The sequence below is a fragment of the Asterias rubens genome, chromosome 2 (genome assembly GCF_902459465.1).
Source record: "Asterias rubens chromosome 2, eAstRub1.3, whole genome shotgun sequence".
In the NCBI taxonomy this organism is placed as follows: domain Eukaryota; kingdom Metazoa; phylum Echinodermata; class Asteroidea; order Forcipulatida; family Asteriidae; genus Asterias; species Asterias rubens.
Genome location: NC_047063.1, coordinates 24965738 through 24984818, shown reverse-complemented (window position 1 = coordinate 24984818; position 19081 = coordinate 24965738). Strand labels below are relative to the sequence as shown.

The 19081-nt window shown below is 40.3% G+C and overlaps 2 protein-coding genes across 6 annotated transcripts in view; both read left to right on the top strand.

Moving 5' to 3' along the window:
- LOC117306639 (testin-like) overlaps positions 1–9317 on the top strand; it is a 50437-nt gene extending 41120 nt beyond the window's left edge. For both annotated transcript variants that reach the window (XM_033791134.1, XM_033791128.1), the window contains exons 6-8: positions 728–943; positions 4765–4923; positions 6454–9317. In XM_033791134.1, coding sequence (XP_033647025.1) covers positions 728–943; positions 4765–4923; positions 6454–6648 — 570 coding nt within the window. In that variant the 3' untranslated portion in view covers positions 6649–9317. The remainder of the gene's footprint in view (positions 1–727; positions 944–4764; positions 4924–6453) is intronic.
- Positions 9318–11375: 2058 nt separating this feature from the next.
- Positions 11376–19081, top strand: part of LOC117307433 (calcium-dependent secretion activator 1-like) — a 62420-nt gene continuing 54714 nt past the window's right edge. For all 4 annotated transcript variants that reach the window (XM_033792183.1, XM_033792182.1, XM_033792180.1 and 1 more), the window contains exon 1: positions 11376–12325. In XM_033792183.1, coding sequence (XP_033648074.1) covers positions 11525–12325 — 801 coding nt within the window. In that variant the 5' untranslated portion in view covers positions 11376–11524. The remainder of the gene's footprint in view (positions 12326–19081) is intronic.

The following is a 19081-nucleotide window of genomic DNA, read 5'->3' as shown; positions in this document are numbered from 1 at the left end:
AACACATCTGTCCCGTACTATTTAAAATTCTTTAAAAAAACCTTTTAAGCAGCGTGGACAGTGTTTAGATGTGGGAGGAAAACACCAAAAGGGCCAGTTGGAAGTGCAGGGTTTAGAATGGGGTTCGAAGAGGTGACAGGCAGGGAAGAAACCACGGAGCCAACCTGAATACAATTAGTAGAGTGACTTTTCCTAGATACATGTAGATGCCCAAAGACAAAAAATATAGAAAACAGGATGCATCTGGGTCCTTTACAAAGCCATTCGGGGAAACCCTATTTGCCATAACAAGTCCTATTCCCCTTGTCATTGTACGTTCCATAAACACAACCTTTATATTTTAATATCACCCTTTACTTGCTGCCTTTCGATTGGTCGAGAGTGCATCACATGATACACGTATGTCAAATGTTATTCTAGAAGGCTGCAAAAACTACAACCCTCTTAGTGATACCTGGAGCGCTTTATTTTTCCTGAGGCTACGTCGAAGCAAAATTATAAAGTCGCTGAGGTTCATCAAGAGAGTCGTAGTTTTAACCACAGCAGGAGTAAAAGCAGTCAATATTTATATACTGTATGTACATTGTGTAAACCAAACCCCAACTGAATTCTTGAGGGAACTCCACACAGGTAGCCAAGGTGACTTAGGGTCCGACTGTTTTAACAATTCTCATGAATGACTTCCTCTTCCCATCCCCCACTCCCTTTCTTTTCCCTCAATTTGTAGAAATGTTGCCGCTGCACCAAGGGCATGACTGGAGGTGATGTAGCCGTATTCGCAGAGCGTGCCGGTAACGATAAATGCTGGCATCCAGGCTGTTTCCGTTGTAGGACTTGCAACGAGCTGCTGGTGGATCTAATCTACTTCTACAAGGATAATGATATCTTCTGTGGACGCCATTACGCTGATCTCCTCAAACCACGCTGTGCTGCTTGCGATGAGGTATTTTTTCAATTTAGAAAGTTGTGTTTGTCCTTTATTGACCTCTTGCATGTGGCGTCAAAAGCTCACACATCCCCCTAAATAAGAAGACCGTTGAGCCTAAAGTGTCATGGCCAAGCGGTTAAGAGCACTGCAACCGAGCTCAAATTCTGATCTGTTTAAGGGAGTGTGGGTCGTGACACTTGTATCCTAAAGCAAGACACTTAAAGGAACACAGTGCCTTGGATTGGTCGAGTTGGTCTTTGAAACGCGTTTGTAACCGTTTGTTATAAAATGCATAGAGTAGAAAGATGTTGTAAAAGTAGAAGACAATAGTCCACACAAACATGCCTCGAAATTGCACGGTTTTCCTTTAACATCATCGGCTAACACGGTCGGCCATTTATGGGAGTCAAATTTTTGACTCACATAAATGGCAGACTGTGTTAGTCTGCCATTTATGTGCCGACCGAGTTAGTTTGCAGAGTAAAAGGAAAACCACGCAATTTCGAAGGCAAATTTGTGTGGATCATTATATTCTACTTTTAAAACATCTTTCTAACCATGCATTTTATAACAAACGGTTACATATGTTTTTTATTGACCAACTCGTCCGATCCGAGGCAACGTGTTCCTTTAACCACTGCTTCTTCTTTCGGATGGGACATAAAGCTGTAGGTCCCGTGTGTTGTTCTAACGACTATCACCGCAAGTAAAAGATCACAGGAGAGAAAGGGTTTGCCCCGTTGACTATCTTCAATGTTGAAGGCTGCACAAGAAAGGAAGAAGAGTGTGCATAAAACCTACACGCATTCACGTTTCAAATGTTGTTTCAAAAGGGGTTGTTTATTCTTGTGTTCCTCCTTTTTTATTCTGTGATGTGTTCAGAATTGTTTTTCTTCAAATTTTACAATTGATGCTAGTTCATTTATAATATAACAAAATGTGAAGGTTCATTTATTATATAACAAAATGTGAAGGTTCATTTATAATATAACAAAATGTGAAGGTTCATTTATAATATAAAAAAATGTGAAGGTTCATTTATAATATAACAAAATGTGAAGGTTCATTTATAATATAACAAAATGTGAAGGTTCATTTATAATATAACAAAATGTGAAGGTTCATTTATAATATAACAAAATGTGAAGGTTCAGTTCCTTCACAACGTTTGAAAAGGCACTACTTTAGGCCTAACAACCTTTTTTTTACTGGCATTTCTCAAATAAGGATATTAACCCCCAAAAAGAAAGTCATAATACAATTAAATACACTTTGAAAGTGTCTCATCAGCATTTCAGATATCTCCCTTCCTTTCTAAAGATTTTCAACTTTCCTGTAATCTTACCCCCCCCCCCCCCCCATCATGACCTACTTCCCCAGCTTAAATCCCTAGTTAATCCCACTTTAATCCTACATCATTCAAATTAAAGCCATTCCGGATCAAACTGCTTATCTCTTTCGTCACAAATTTCCTCTTTCTCTATTGCGTTCAGTTTGTTTCCAGACACCCGAAACTCTGAGATAAAAAGCAAAATTAACTCCTAGAGTCAGCAGCTGATTTCACCAAACGCTAGGGTTAATCCCGAGTTAGGACAAGTAGAATGGATTCAATGAATCCTAACGTCTATGGATACGGAACTTAACTCTTCCCAAGCCCTAAGATTAATCCTAATTAGGGAGAGTTTGGTGAAATCGACAGCTGGACTTTTATTGCCACTGTGAACAAGATTCGCTTTTACTCAAGAATGTAAAGCTCAGAGATAATTTTTTGATGTCTAGGCGTCCAATTGTAAAGTCTCTCCTTAGTGTGTTACTGTGTTCCGTTTTCTGTAGGCCTTTTATAGTTGTTCAATGATCTGTTCTGTTTTCTGTAGACCTTTTATAATTGTGCAGTGATCTGTTCTGTTTTCTGTAGACCTTTTATAGTTGTTCAATGATCTGTTCTGTTTTCTGTAGACCTTTTATAGTTGTTCAGTGATCTGTTCTGTTTTCTGTAGACCTTTTAAAGTTGTTCAGTGATCTGTTCTGTTTTCTGTAGACCTTTTATAGTTGTTCGGTGATCTGTTCTGTTTTCTGTAGACCTTTTATAGTTGTTCAGTGATCTGTTCTGTTTTCTGTAGACCTTTTAAAGTTGTTCAGTGATCTGTTCTGTGTTCTGTAGACCTTTTATAGTTGTTCAGTGATCTGTTCTGTTTTCTGTAGACCTTTTAAAGTTGTTCGGTGATCTGTTCTGTTTTCTGTAGGCTTTTTATAGTTGTTCAGTGATCTGTTCTGTTTTCTGTAGACCTTTTAAAGTTGTTCGGTGATCTGTTCTGTTTTCTGTAGACCTTTTAAAGTTGTTCGGTGATCTGTTCTGTTTTCTGTAGACCTTTTAAAGTTGTTCGGTGATCTGTTCTGTTTTCTGTAGGCTTTTTATAGTTGTTCAGTGATCTGTTCTGTTTTCTGTAGACCTTTTATAGTTGTTCAGTGATCTGTTCTGTTTTCTGTAGGCTTTTTATAGTTGTTCAGTGATCTGTTCTGTTTTCTGTAGACCTTTTAAAGTTGTTCAGTGATCTGTTCTGTTTTCTGTAGGCCTTTTAAAGTTGTTCAGTGATCTGTATGATCTTTTGTGCTGTATTTGCCCTTTCTAGCCCTAATATTTTCCTGGATTTGCTGGGAGTTAGGAGACATACGCCTTTTGACAACAGTTTTTTGCTCTCCTGAGCATCCCACAAAGCTGCCAACTCTACCTGATTCTGCACAACGTTACTAGAAAATAAACAAATCATTCCATGTTCTCATTAACAGGGGACCTTTTCCCTAACTACATTGTTGAATGTAGTTCTATATTAATCTGCTTGATTGTTGAAACATAGTCTCCCGGACTGCAAGATGCAAATAATGGCAGCTCTGCCAACAGAGGGCAGTATTAACACATTCTATTCAATGTAATACTGTATCTAGATTGGTGGCTTTTTGACAGTAGCAGTAGCCAAAGACTGCCAATCTTCAACATTGCTGCTGCAAACAATAGCCATATCTTTAGTTGAAGTCACATGATTCAGATATGGCTTAGGACAGCAACAAACTTTTCCCACAATGCCCATTTGGTAATAAACAGGTGAACAATTTAGCTAGGAATGTCTGTCCCCTCCTTGATAAGATGGTTTTTAAAGACACTGGACACTATTGGTAATTGTCAAAGACTAGTCTTCTCACTTGGTGTATCTCAACATATGCATAAAATAACAAACCTGTGAAAATTTGAGCTCAATTGTTCTTCAAAGTTGCGAGATAATAATGAAAGAAAAAACACCCTTGTCACACTAAGTTATGTGCTTTCAGATGCTTGATTTCGAGACCTCAAAATCTAATTCTGAGGTCTCGAAATCAAATTCGTGGAAAATTGCTTCTTTCTCAAAAACTACGCCACTTCAGAGGGAGTCAGTTCTCACAATGTTTAATACTATCAACCCTTCCCCATTACTCATTACCAAGTAAGGTTTTATGCTAAACATTATTTTGAGTGTTTACCAATAGTGTCCACTGCCTTTAAAGGGAATGTACACATTTGGTAATCATCACTCCTAAATTGAATGGTAATACAAACTGACTTGGTTTGAAGTACAGCAGCTTTCAGTAGTGTAAACTTTCGTGTGAATCATTTCACTTCAAAGTAATGTGGTTTATGGGTGGCATAACCGCTTTGGATTTTCAGCAATATCTCAAAAATACAATTTTCACATGGTAGTTTGGTTGTATACATTGACATTCATATGGATTCAAACAATCAAATGGTTTGGAAAACTAAATTATACTTTGCCTTTTTAATTACTTTTTGATTTTTTAATTGACAGCTGATTTTCTCAGAGAAGTACACCCTAGCGGAGGAGTTGAGCTGGCATATAGATCACTTCTGTTGCTGGAACTGTGATACGGTCCTTGGTGGTAGACGCTATGTGGCTAGGGAAAGCCACCCCTACTGCTTGCCATGCTACGACAAGCTCTTTGCAAAGGTAATAATAATAATATCAAATTCTTATATAGCGCACATATCTACCAAACAAGGTACTCAAGGTGCTGAGTACATACAAACTTCCAGAAAGATATGTTATTGAAGTGATGAATTATGAGACCCAATTATGTAACACCGTATAAGGGTTTACAAGGTGCTACGGTGCGTTTAGCAGCCACAGCCAGGAACACCGGGGCGAACCCCTTCTCTTTTTCGATAACTAAGCGCACTGGGTTCTTTTACATGCATTACACAACACAAGGGACCAATGGCTTTACATCCCATCCGAAGGACGAAGCAATGGTTAAGTGTCTTGCTTGAGGACACAAGTGGTACTAGTGTATTGCCTTGCTTTTGTGTTCTCGGCTTTGTTTAAGTGGCATGGTCGAACAGTCAAGCGCACTGGACTTAAGCTTTGGTCAGCAGAGTGTGGGTTTGAGTCCCGGCTTTGACACTTAAGCAAGACACTTAAACCTTTAATGCTTCCTCCTTTGGATGGGATTTAAAACCATTGGTCCCCTGTGTTTTGTAAAACTCGTTTGAGAACCAAGTTACACTTAAAAGAGGGGTTTGCCCTGGTGTTTCTTTCAGTAGCTGCTAAATGCACAACAGTTCTAGACAATTAACACTGGGCTAGTGTTCAGGGCAAGCCCTACGCTAAACAAAGTTTGTGGGGTGTCGTGGCTGAGCGGTTAAGAGCACCGAACTCAAGCTCTGGTCTTTCTGTTCAGCAGAGTGTGGGTTCGAGTCCCGATTGTGACACTAATGTCACTGAGCTTGACACTTGACTATGATTGCTTGTCTCCACCCAGGCTTAAATGGGTACCTGTGAGGGCAGAGATTGTTCTAGTGATTGATTTATCTTTATAGTAAGGGGTAATGATGTTGGAGCATATTGAGGGTCTGAAAAGTGTTATAAACTGCTTACTACTAATTCAATTCACTTTATTATCCCGGTGGGAAATTCATTTCGACATTTACATTAAAGGGACACGTTGCCTTAGATCGGACGAGTTGGTCTATAAAATGCCGTTTGTAAAAATGTTTTTAAAGTAGAAAACAGTGATCCACACAAATTTGCCTCGAAATTGCGTGGTTTTCTTTTTACTTTGCGAACTAACACGGTCGGCCATTTATGGGAGTCAAAAATTTGACTCCCATAAATTGCCGACTGTGTTAGTCAACGAGGTAAAGGAAAACCGTGCAATTTTGAGGCATGTTTGTGTGGATCAATGTATTCTTCTTTTAAAACATCTTTCTACCCATATGCATTTTATAACAAACAGTTACAAACGCTTTTCAAAAACCAACTCAACCGCTTCCAGGGAAACGTGTTCCCTTAAATTTACAAAGATTTCTTAAAATTAACTTTTACCATAAACAGTTCAAAATATACTACAAGCCACAACACTCTATAAAATAATATTTGATAAGATATAATATTATTATTATTCCATGCAGTTTTCTCTCATATTTTAAAAGTTGCCATCTGGTTTATGATATTTTTCCCCCTCTCTTTCTCATAAACCAGTACTGTGGCACATGCAACGAAAAGATCGAGGCCGACAGCAAACGTCTGAACCATGAGAACAACTTCTGGCACGCTGACTCTGTCTGCTTCAAGTGCTCCACGTGTAGTGTGTCTCTCGTTGGACGTTCCTTCCTCCCCAAGGATCAAAACATCTTCTGTTCTGTGCAGTGCAAACGGAAGTACTTTAACCAGTGAAGGATGGTATTTATAGTAGCATTCATACTAATTATGCCAGAGACCTGCTGGAAAGATGTAAAATAACAAAATGTGGGGCAAATGTTTCCTGTTTATGTGTACAAACATTCAACAACAACAAATACACACAAAAAAGTGAGGAGAACAAAAATTACATGGTGTCAGTTTTGTTTTACCAGTTTAAAGGTGGGGTCATACTTTGGTGATGACCCTGGCAAAAGATTTTGACATTTCTATCCGCAGGCCTACTAAAGACGGTACTAAAGACATATCCTGTGAATGTACTTTCTCAGAAATACCCTTCACTCACTCATACAAGTGTGTATACGCCTGCAACCGGGGACCTCCTGTTGTCCCTCTTTTGTTTACATTCAACTTGTTTAGTGTACCACCTTGTTTCCTTGCACTGATGCCAAAGAAAACGGAAATACACCTTGCGACAATTTTGTGCAAGCTGATTTCCTATTTGCTGCTAAAAGGCGTCGCATATCTTACTTGTAATAGGATGATGTCACATTTTATGAACACCTTGAGCTCATGTGTGTAGAAAGCAATTATGGCTCAATTTCAACTGTTAAAGAGACCTGTTGCCTTAGGATATCATATGGGTGGTTTGGGCTATGAATGAATATGGTTGGAAAGAATAAGGTTTTACGTTGAGAACGAACACGGTCTGTATTTTGTGGAGTCAAATATTTTGATGGTCTTGAACAAGTAACTGGTATACAGTACAAATAAAGAGTAGATCCCCTTGCACAGGTTGCCATCACTAAACAATGGAAAATACACTCTACACTTGTCTCTCAGTAGTCTTGGTGCAAGAAGTTGATTTTTCACTAACACTCAACCATATCGCAATCCCCACTACACTTCTCCTCGCTGCGCACATTACTATCAATCGAAAGCGGGCGCTGTTGGAAAACTTCCAGAGACCTTATTGCAAATACTCGGTACAGGCGCTGTAGGCGTTGAATGAGGTGCATGCTGGTCTAGCTAGCGCTCAAGTTTGATCTCTAGCTAGACCAGCATGCACCTCATTCATCAGTTAGCACTTGTGCAATGGGTATTAGCGGAAAGGTCTAAATCACAGAAACACCCTCTATCGGTGGAATAGTCACGACGTGTGTAGGGTTGTTGAGTGTATGGGGTCTATGGTATTACCATGGAGGTTGACCAACTCAACAAAGAACGTCTTGCACCAAGATTGTCTCTCAACCAATGATAGGTCTTCCTTTAACCTCGTTGAGGGTGCTGTTTGGGTTTGTGAATTCAAATGCAATGGGTTTTATTAAGTGTTTAACCAACATTTGGTTGTGACTTGTTACTTGTATGTTACTTGAGTACATTTCCAAGTGAATCTAATGGAACAGTCTTTCTTATAACTTGTTAATTTACATCTTGTAAAATGGCATAACAAGGTGTATGTCTCCTTCTTAAGTATGATGAGGATTTTGATCTGAGATTCTTTGAGTCCACTTAGAATTGTACCACCTCCAAATATCAAAACATAAAGAGAGAGAGAGACGGTGGTTCATTTTCCTTCTTCTTTTCTTGGGACAAATCCTTTAATTATTACTGAAAATGTGGATAGTCTTTGTTTTTGCACAGAAGCCAGAATTATTTTGGGATTATAAAAATGTTTATATTTAAGTATGGTTAAACTTTAGACACACTTTACTCTAATATAGACTAACTTGTAAAAATAACTAAAACAAGCTGAGCAATTTTCCCATTCTTTTGATCTATTTTCAGACTACATGGGTGGGTCTATGGGTTAAACTACCACTCTTCCTACTTCAGTCTAATTTCCGGGTACATGTATTTAATACAAGGCACAGCTCTTGTTAACTATGTAATCGTGAAACATTAGTCAATCCTTTAGAAGGAAATATTAGACAGTACATAAGGTGAATGTAAATTCGCATAAACAAATAAACAAAAATTTACACATTTGTATATTATCCATAAGTTGTGTGAGTTTTCATCGCTTATAATTTGATGCAGATATTTTATGCAGAATTTATACCAAAATCACCAACAGTAGCCTTTTGTTGTGTAAAAAAAACAAAACAAGTATTAATGTCTTTGATTAACATGTGATGGCGCAATTCAAGCTTGTCACTCTTAAAACACAAATCATGTCAAAATGATATTACAAATATTTGCCTTATTAGTGTGAAGTGTAGCATTTCTTGTAGATGTATTATTGTTATATTAAATCGAGCACTACTGTTATTGGTGTTTAAATTGTTAATGGCCAAATTGAAGCATAATTTCATCGCTTGTATGGTTGGATTTATGGATTTTTTTCTTTTTTTCTTTTTCCTAATTTAAAAAATCAAACAATTGTTGTTACACAGATATTATTTCCCCCTTTTTGTACTGACTATCTCATGTTTAAGTCCCTGTTTAGTAATTATTGTTTGCTTCGGCTTCTGTGTTGATTATGTTGGTCCAATCTCACATGATGATATTAAATGCTATGATTGTCTCAACATTAATTATCTTTTATTAAATTTTCTGTTTACGCTGCTTCTGATAATTACACATTTAAATAAAATATTCACTTTCTAATTGACGTAATCCAATTTTGTGGAATTAATAACTGGGTTTGTATAATGTTGTACGGACAAATAATGTTATTATGAATAAACAACAATGATCTTTGAGATGTTGATGTGTGCACTGGCATTATTTTTGCTTAACGGCACTGGCCACCTTTGATAATTGTAAAGACCAGGATTCTCATTTGGTGTATCCAAACAATATGCATAAAATAACAAATCTGTGACCATTTGGGCTCAACTGGTCATCGAAGTTGCAAAAAAATGATGAAATTATTGTACAAATTTGTGTGATTTCAGGTAGAAATAAAGGCTTCAGCTGAAGTCTTTCATTAATTTAGTGAGAAAATATCTCTTTCTCAAAAGCTATGTTACTTCAGAACCAGAGGGCGCCGTTTCTCACAATGTTTTATGGAGGTAGACGTAGATCACAAGCTCTCCGTTGCAAGGCTTGATTTTGAAGTCAACCTCAGCTTTGTTGTCCACCCATTTTTACTTCAAAATGGGTGGACAAAAAAGCTGAGGTTCAATCGGAATTAGAAAAAGTACAGCTGGCAAAAAGATATCACAAAATACTGCAGCAGTCTTTTTGCATAGCGCCCTCTAGTGCGTAGAAAGCCGCCTTTCACATTATTTTTCGTTGTGCAAAGCGGAGCCTGAGTCCAAGATATTAGCTGTGGTTTCTTGAACAATTGTGTACTGCATGCCTGATCTCGTCCTGGTCCAAGTTGATTACCTGGCCTTCCTAAAAGTTACGAGTTCTTATCGGTAAATTGTCTTCTCATGTTGCAACTACATACTAGGGGTGCCTGCAAACAGGGATTACATTCATTCCTACCAAACACTACAGCAGATGAAACCTCATCCCAGCTGCTGTGAAAGAAGCCCCCTCTACCCACCCCTATTCAAAAAAAAGAAGAAAAAAAAGAAAAAAAAGTGAAACATCAGTAGAGCGCATTATAATAAGAGTCCCCAGCACCAAACACCTGCAACCAACCTATACACCCCAATTAGACCCCCCCCCCCCCCCCCCCATTGGGAGATAGCCAGAATATTAGCTCACTGAACTCACATCCTATAGGCAAGATTATTGTCATTTTATGAGAAACAATAAGCTGCGCCTGTTTTAGCCTTGTTCACACAAAAAAGTGTTTTTTCCCCACAGGACTGTGAGCAAAGAAATTGGGTACACCTAACTTTTGTAAAGACACCGTACAACCATACAACCAACTAACGGGATATCACAACTTGCGCATACACTAAGATGGCGCTATCTTACACTTGCTTGCTGAATTAAAGGTCTTTGTAAAAGCGATCGGCGAAGTTGAGGATTCGTATTGCTCGAGAAACATCAATCCAGGCAGGCCGTGTCAAATTGGCTACGTCTAGCTATAGATTTCCGGTTCCGTCATCATGCGTTAAATGGACGCCCCTAGCATTGCAATAGGCCCTACCCTTTACACAACCACCAATCGGATATGAAATGTCTTTCAACATTCATTCATTCCTGATCCTTCAATTGTTTATGTAGAACTTGTGGCTTATAATTCATTATCCGCCACACTAATTCGGAAACTCTATTGTATCTTTTATAGTTCTCGCTCGCCGCCGGCCGATGACCTGGTGACGTAAGTAATGGGCTTTTTGCGTACGGAGTCTAAAACCCAGAGAGAAACTGAGCCAACGATTAACAAACCTTGAAAAGGTTATTAGCTATAACTTCACAAACAAAACTCAATTACTTGTTTTTAAGCATCAAACGAGGTGTACTAAATACGTCAACCTTACGTTGCCCACGTGGTCAAACGTAAATAATCGGATACAATCTCGCTCATGCGGCCGTATCATTTTTAATGATGTTATTGACTCGTGTGGACACAAATACGTCATCATCATGCTCCAACAAGGGGTTAGCCCCGAACCACTGAACACATCCATACATGTAGGTCATTACAGCCTAGTGTCATTGTCAATCAGAACATTTGTGGTAATATGCGCGGGTGTCTTAAATTCCATTAGGAAACCTGTTTCCTTGTATTCCTTGTATCTGAGAAGCATTACAAATCTCCGGTGAAAATTATGCCACGCCCACCTACTGTACGGGGTTTGCTTGAAAAGCGCATGCGCTCATAACAAAATAATAATGTGAAATCCCATCAAAGATGGCGAATGGTCACAATGCACTCGGATGTGTCTGTCGACAAGCCCAAATTTAACAGGAAACTGGTCATGACAGCGCGAAAATTTGGACCACGGAAGCAGCACAAGGCACCAAGTTCACTCTGAGGATCCTGTAGAGTACTGCAGGGACCATGTTGGACCCATCTTCGAGCGAAGAAGAGTCCGAAAATGACATCTACGACGACGAAACGGATGCGTTGTCCGTGCCGAGTCAGGCTGGGCTTCGGACCAGCGCGTCCAGCAATGACAGCCTGCAGACCAGCGGCGCTGTCCCCGGGGCGGGCGGCCACCGAGCGTCCGTCGTACGACCAGCAAGCCCCAGTCCCTCCCTGATTAGTGAAAAGGAAAGGGAAGAAACAGAGAGATTACAGAGGGAAGAAGAAGAACACAAGAAAAGACTACAGCTGTATGTCTTCGTGATGCGATGTATCGCCTACCCCTTCAACGCCAAGCAGCCGACCGACATGGCGAGACGGCAGACCAAAGTCACCCGTCAACAGCTGACAACAATCAAAGAACGATTTCAATCTTTCATCAACGGTGAGACTCAAATAGTTGCCGATGAGGCTTTCTGTAATGCCGTTCAGAACTACTTCCAGGTGTTCCTGAAGAGCGATCGGGTTCTGAAGATGGTCCTAAGCGGAGGGTGTTCCTCCCATGATTTCCGGGAGGTGTTCAAGAACAATGTGGAGAAGAGAGTCCGGAGTTTACCAGAGATTGATGGGCTGAGTAAAGAGACGGTGCTGAGCTCGTGGATGGCTAAGTTTGACGCAATCTATCGTGGGGAGGAAGACCCAAGGAAACAGCCACAGAGATTGTCAACGGCAGCTGCATCTGAGCTTATTCTCAGTAAGGAACAGCTGTATGATATGTTCCAGAACATCTTGGGAATCAAGAAGTTTGAGCACCAGTTATTATACAATGCATGTCAGGTGAGGATACTTTGTGACGTGTACATGTGTGCATCTGCGTTGCATGAGAAGTAGAGATTTTCCTATATAAACCGTCAGTCTTAAAATCCATCATGTATTATTAACATTGCGATTACGTAACCCTCTTCCCAAGCCAAGGGCCATTGGCCGCCCCTGGGACCGGGAGGAGGGTTATGTTATCGCAACTAGTGTAATTATAGGAAAAACAAAACAGATTTAGGAGACTGGTTGAGGATGTTTAATTTTAGTTGCGGTCGGGAGGATCAAGGGTTACGATAATCACAATTAGTTGAGGTTGAAATAATTTTTTGTTTTATACTTGCATTCGGATAATGACTGGCTGGAGTTGTACATGTTCATTGCTCTATGCTACAGCCAACAGCCAAGTACATCATGCTTTCTGTATAAACAAACACATGAACTTTGGGGGTGTCGTGGCCAAGCGGTTAACAGTACACTCACCGGACTCTAGCTTTGGTGTTACCGATCAGCAGGGTGTAGGTTCGAGTCCCGGTCATGGCACTTGTGTCCTTGAGCAAGATACATACGTCATACCATAATTGCTTTGGCCCTGCGGATGGGACACTGAGCCGTAAGTCTGGTGTACAAGTGCCCATAGAAGAAACTTTAACAATTAGGGGTTTAACCCAGCTAGCGTTTCCGGTTAACATACTTGTAGGAATTAGCAAGCACCCAATTAGTTAACATGTTTCCAAAGCCTTGCTAGTTACAATATTATTGTTACGCTCCGGCGAGGGTCGAAGTGTTATATATATTGTAACTGCAGCCTTGCGTGTTGCAAGCTATCAGTATATTCAAGTTCATTTATGAGGCATTTTTGGTTTCATTACCGTAAATGTGTGTTGTAATCTTGTCATTTCCATTGTTTATGATGTAGTGTTTTTCAAAGTATCAGTGACTTCACAAAAGCAAAAAACATGGTACATGTTGTAGGAGAAAAATACAGACAAGTTGGGCGGCCAATACCCAAGTACATCTATGTATGACTAAGATTAAGAATCTTTCAATTGTAAATCAAAACACCTGAAAATTTATAAGGAAGTTAAGGTTATACCACCAAGCCTATTCTAGAATAGAGCCTTGGTTGTACAACCTTACTGTAAATTAAACTACAATTACCTTTTTTAAAATACTAAAAATTGGGGAAATTGATTTCGAGAGGTATCAGTGTATCTTGGTCTATCAGAGTTGTCTAATAATAATAAAATAATAATAACCGTATTTATACTGCGCCTTGCCCTTTTGCCAAAGGATACAAAGCGCCAGGTATTATTACTGCAAGGAGTGGGGCGAATTTTGAGATATATAAGACCTAATCCTTAAGCACCATGCTTTACAAGGTGCTGTGGCGCAATATGCTGCCAATCCAGCCAGGAACACCGGGGCGGACCCCTTCTCTTTTCGATAAGTGCAGTGGGTTCTTTTACATGCGTTTACACAACACATGGGACCAACAGCTTAACGTCCCATCCGAAGGACAAAGCAATGGTTAAGTGTCTTGCTTAAGGACACAAGTGTCACGGCTGGGGATTCGAACCCACACTCTGCTGATCAGAAACACCAGAGTTTGAATTCGGTGCTCTTAAAGACTCGCTCGGCCACGACACTCCCACAATGCCCATTGAAGCGCATCCGAGTAGGAGGTCTTGAAAGTCCATCCGTTGTATAACACTGGCAAACGTTAAACATAAACACAAAAAATGAAGTGTAAAAATTGTGTAAATAAAATGAATAAACATTTTGGTATGAACAACACAAAGCATACGCACAGCGCATTGGTAATGCATGCACAGAACAGTACATACAGTGATGTACATCATATACCTGTGCATACATGTGTCCAGTAGTAACAATATTAAAGCCATAGGTGCTGGTAGAAGTCTGTACAGTGTTATACTGTATGCATTCAATCTCTTTTAATGAGGATGGAATCCATAAATGGATCCCATCAAATTTGCACATCACCAATAAGGGGTGATTTTCCCATCCTGATTCAATTATGATTCACCATTCTGATTGAAAACCAACAGTATTGAATACAAAAATAAATTTTTCTATCTTTTTATCAACTGAAAATATTGAGTGATGGTAAAAGATGCAAGGAGTTGTTCTTCATAGTAACAATATTCCTCATTTGAACCCATGAGTATCGGCGCTTTGGCCAAGATCTTGATGTGGGCAAATTGGTGTGGGCTCTTGGAATCTTTGGTGGAAATGCTTAAAGTTTATAGTTTTTAAGAAGTTGAGTAAAACAATTAGTTTTGATCTCGCAATTCCAAAGACAATTCCAAAAACGAATGTTTGAAAACATGTGTTGTTATTGTTTCATTTTGTGGTTCACACAAAGTGTAGAACACTGCCCTTTGACAACTACCCAAGTTGTCAAAAAGTGCACTTAAAATCAAATTAGGGCATCCAGATTGTTCATTTCTAATGCTTAAATTACATGTAAATAGACAGATGAAACAAGCATCAAGCTCACAATAGGGTGTGTATAAGATGCCCATACAACCCCTCTGGCTACAGACATTTGTACAGGCACACCCCTCCCTCCCAGCAAGACCCATCTCCTAATGGTGACTTCATGGTAAAAGCAAATAATGGAGGCTGTGTCATTTACACAGCTCTTGTTGGGTTGAGATTGTGACCTTCCTCCAACATCAAACAGAGTTAATGTCGTAAACTTGACGACTCTAGAATGCAGGGGAACTTTGCAAACTGTGATCTGCATTTTCTCAATATCGGTGTTTACACACATTGTTTACCATTGATAAGATAACAACATGTGCAGTCTCTTGAAGGTGTGTTCATTGCTATCAATGCCTACACATTCGGTTAGTTCCCTGACACAAAGCAATGCTGATTTCTTATCCTTGGTGTAGAAGGGGGGCCAGACTACTTTTCCTTCCAGCCTCAGTCTGGTTATATTGGTTTAAATGGGAGAAAACCAAGATGTCTGAACCATGGTCTGCTGGTATCCAATTGGCTGGGGGGGGGGGGAGCACAAAGTATGCATCAGTACTCAACACTCATTGATGTATGGGTAAAAGCACAAACAATTTGATATATTTGAAAACAACAAATATTATTCTGAGTAAAGTAAACGTTAAGCGTACACATACAGTATGTTACGCAGGGAATAATTTCGTCCAGCAGCTTTGCACAAGCAAACATATTGAATGAATATGTTTGTTTGTGTACCCCGATGTTGAGTAGCATCATTTGGCTGTAGATGATAATGATACACAGCGAAATCGTGCCCTGATGTGCCTTTCATTGCATTACATGTACGTGTTGCCCTGATGTGCCTTTCATTGCATTGCATTACATGTATGTGTTGCCCTGATGTGCCTTTCATTACATTACATGTACGTGTTGCCCTGATGTGCCTTTCATTGCATTACATGTACGTGTTGCCCTGATGTGCCTTTCATTGCATTACATGTACGTGTTGCCCTGATGTGCCTTTCATTGCATTACATGTACGTGTTGCCCTGATGTGCCTTTCATTGCATTACATGTACGTGTTGCCCTGATGTGCCTTTCATTGCATTACATGTACGTGTTGCCCTGATGTGCCTTTCATTGCATTACATGTACGTGTTGCCCTGATGTGCCTTTCATTGCATTACATGTACGTGTTGCCCTGATGTGCCTTTCATTGCATTACATGTACGTGTTGCCCTGATGTGCCTTTCATTGCATTACATGTACGTGTTGCCCTGATGTGCCTTTCATTGCATTACATGTACGTGTTGCCCTGATGTGCCTTTCATTGCATTACATGTATGTGTTGCCCTGATGCGCCTTTCATTGCATTACATGTACGTGTTGCCCTGATGTGCCTTTCATTGCATTACATGTATGTGTTGCCCTGATGTGCCTTTCATTGCATTACATGTACGTGTTGCCCTGATGCGCCTTTCATTGCATTACATGTACGTGTTGCCCTGATGTGCCTTTCATTGCATTACATGTACGTGTTGCCCTGATGTGCCTTTCATTGCATTACATGTACGTGTTGCCCTGATGTGCCTTTCATTGCATTACATGTACGTGTTGCCCTGATGCGCCTTTCATTGCATTACATGTATGTGTTGCCCTGATGTGCCTTTCATTGCATTACATGTACGTGTTGCCCTGATGTGCCTTTCATTGCATTACATGTACGTGTTGCCCTGATGCGCCTTTCATTGCATTACATGTACGTGTTGCCCTGATGTGCCTTTCATTGCATTACATGTACGTGTTGCCCTGATGTGCCTTTCATTGCATTACATGTACGTGTTGCCCTGATGTGCCTTTCATTGCATTACATGTACATGTTGCCCTGATGTGCCTTTCATTGCATTACATGTATGTGTTGCCCTGATGCGCCTTTCATTGCATTACATGTACATGTTGCCCTGATGTGCCTTTCATTGCATTACATGTATGTGTTGCCCTGATGTGCCTTTCATTGCATTACATGTACGTGTTGCCCTGATGTGCCTTTCATTGCATTACATGTACGTGTTGCCCTGATGTGCCTTTCATTGCATTACATGTATGTGTTGCCCTGATGTGCCTTTCATTGCATTACATGTATGTGTTGCCCTGATGTGCCTTTCATTGCATTACATGTACGTGTTGCCCTGATGTGCCTTTCATTGCATTACATGTACGTGTTGCCCTGATGTGCCTTTCATTGCATTACATGTACGTGTTGCCCTGATGTGCCTTTCATTGCATTACATGTACGTGTTGCCCTGATGCGCCTTTCATTGCATTACATGTATGTGTTGCCCTGATGCGCCTTTCATTGCATTACATGTATGTGTTGCCCTGATGCGCCTTTCATTGCATTACATGTACGTGTTGCCCTGATGTGCCTTTCATTGCATTACATGTATGTGTTGCCCTGATGTGCCTTTCATTGCATTACATGTACGTGTTGCCCTGATGTGCCTTTCATTGCATTACATGTACGTGTTGCCCTGATGTGCCTTTCATTGCATTACATGTACGTGTTGCCCTGATGTGCCTTTCATTGCATTACATGTACGTGTTGCCCTGATGCGCCTTTCATTGCATTACATGTATGTGTTGCCCTGATGCGCCTTTCATTGCATTACATGTATGTGTTGCCCTGATGTGCCTTTCATTGCATTACATGTATGTGTTGCCCTGATGTGCCTTTCATTGCATTACATGTATGTGTTGCCCTGATGCGCCTTTCATTGCATTACATGTATGTGTTGCCCTGATGCGCCTTTCATTGCATTACATGTATGTGTTGCCCTGATGCGCCTTTCATTGCATTACATGTATGTGTTGCCCTGATGTGCCTTTCATTGCATTACATGTACGTGTTGCCCTGATGCGCCTTTCATTGCATTACATGTATGTGTTGCCCTGATGTGCCTTTCATTGCATTACATGTACGTGTTGCCCTGATGCGCCTTTCATTGCATTACATGTATGTGTTGCCCTGATGCGCCTTTCATTGCATTACATGTATGTGTTGCCCTGATGCGCCTTTCATTGCATTACATGTATGTGTTGCCCTGATGTGCCTTTCATTGCATTACATGTATGTGTTGCCCTGATGTGCCTTTCATTGCATTACATGTATGTGTTGCCCTGATGCGCCTTTCATTGCATTACATGTATGTGTTGCCCTGATGCGCCTTTCATTGCATTACATGTATGTGTTGCCCTGATGCGCCTTTCATTGCATTACATGTATGTGTTGCCCTGATGTGCCTTTCATTGCATTACATGTACGTGTTGCCCTGATGCGCCTTTCATTGCATTACATGTATGTGTTGCCCTGATGTGCCTTTCATTGCATTACATGTACGTGTTGCCCTGATGTGCCTTTCATTGCATTACATGTATGTGTTGCCCTGATGTGCCTTTCATTGCATTACATGTACGTGTTGCCCTGATGTGCCTTTCATTGCATTACATGTATGTGTTGCCCTGATGCGCCTTTCATTGCATTACATGTACGTGTTGCCCTGATGTGCCTTTCATTGCATTACATGTATGTGTTGCCCTGATGTGCCTTTCATTGCATTACATGTACGTGTTGCCCTGATGTGCCTTTCATTGCATTACATGTATGTGTTGCCCTGATGTGCCTTTCATTGCATTACATGTATGTGTTGCCCTGATGTGCCTTTCATTGCATTACATGTATGTGTTGCCCTGATGTGCCTTTCATTGCATTACATGTATGTGTTGCCCTGATGTGCCTTTCATTGCATTACATGTATGTGTTGCCCTGATGTGCCTTTCATTGCATTACATGTACGTGTTGCCCTGATGTGCCTTTCATTGCATTACATGTATGTGTTGCCCTGATGCGCCTTTCATTGCATTACATGTACATGTACTTGTAGTGAGCAAATTGAAGATATTGACAGTACGAGACATTGCCTGACATTTTGTTCCTGAATGTCAACGGTCATTTTTCGCAGAGAAAGAGTTCTTGCATTTGAAAATCAACAATTCAATGGGAACATTTTCAAGATGGAACAAAAGCCAATAAGGGTAAGGGTAACATCAGACACATTGTCCACCCTTGCAAAAACTTCCCTTGAAAGATTTCGCACACATCCTTTTTTTGTACATGCATGCTTTGTTTCTGAAAGGGCAAGGGCACCAAGGCATCTTCTCCTTGGTACAGGGCTCCCTGCATGTATGAGGAAATTGTTATCAACTGGAGCATTTCAAGGGCAACAAGGCAAT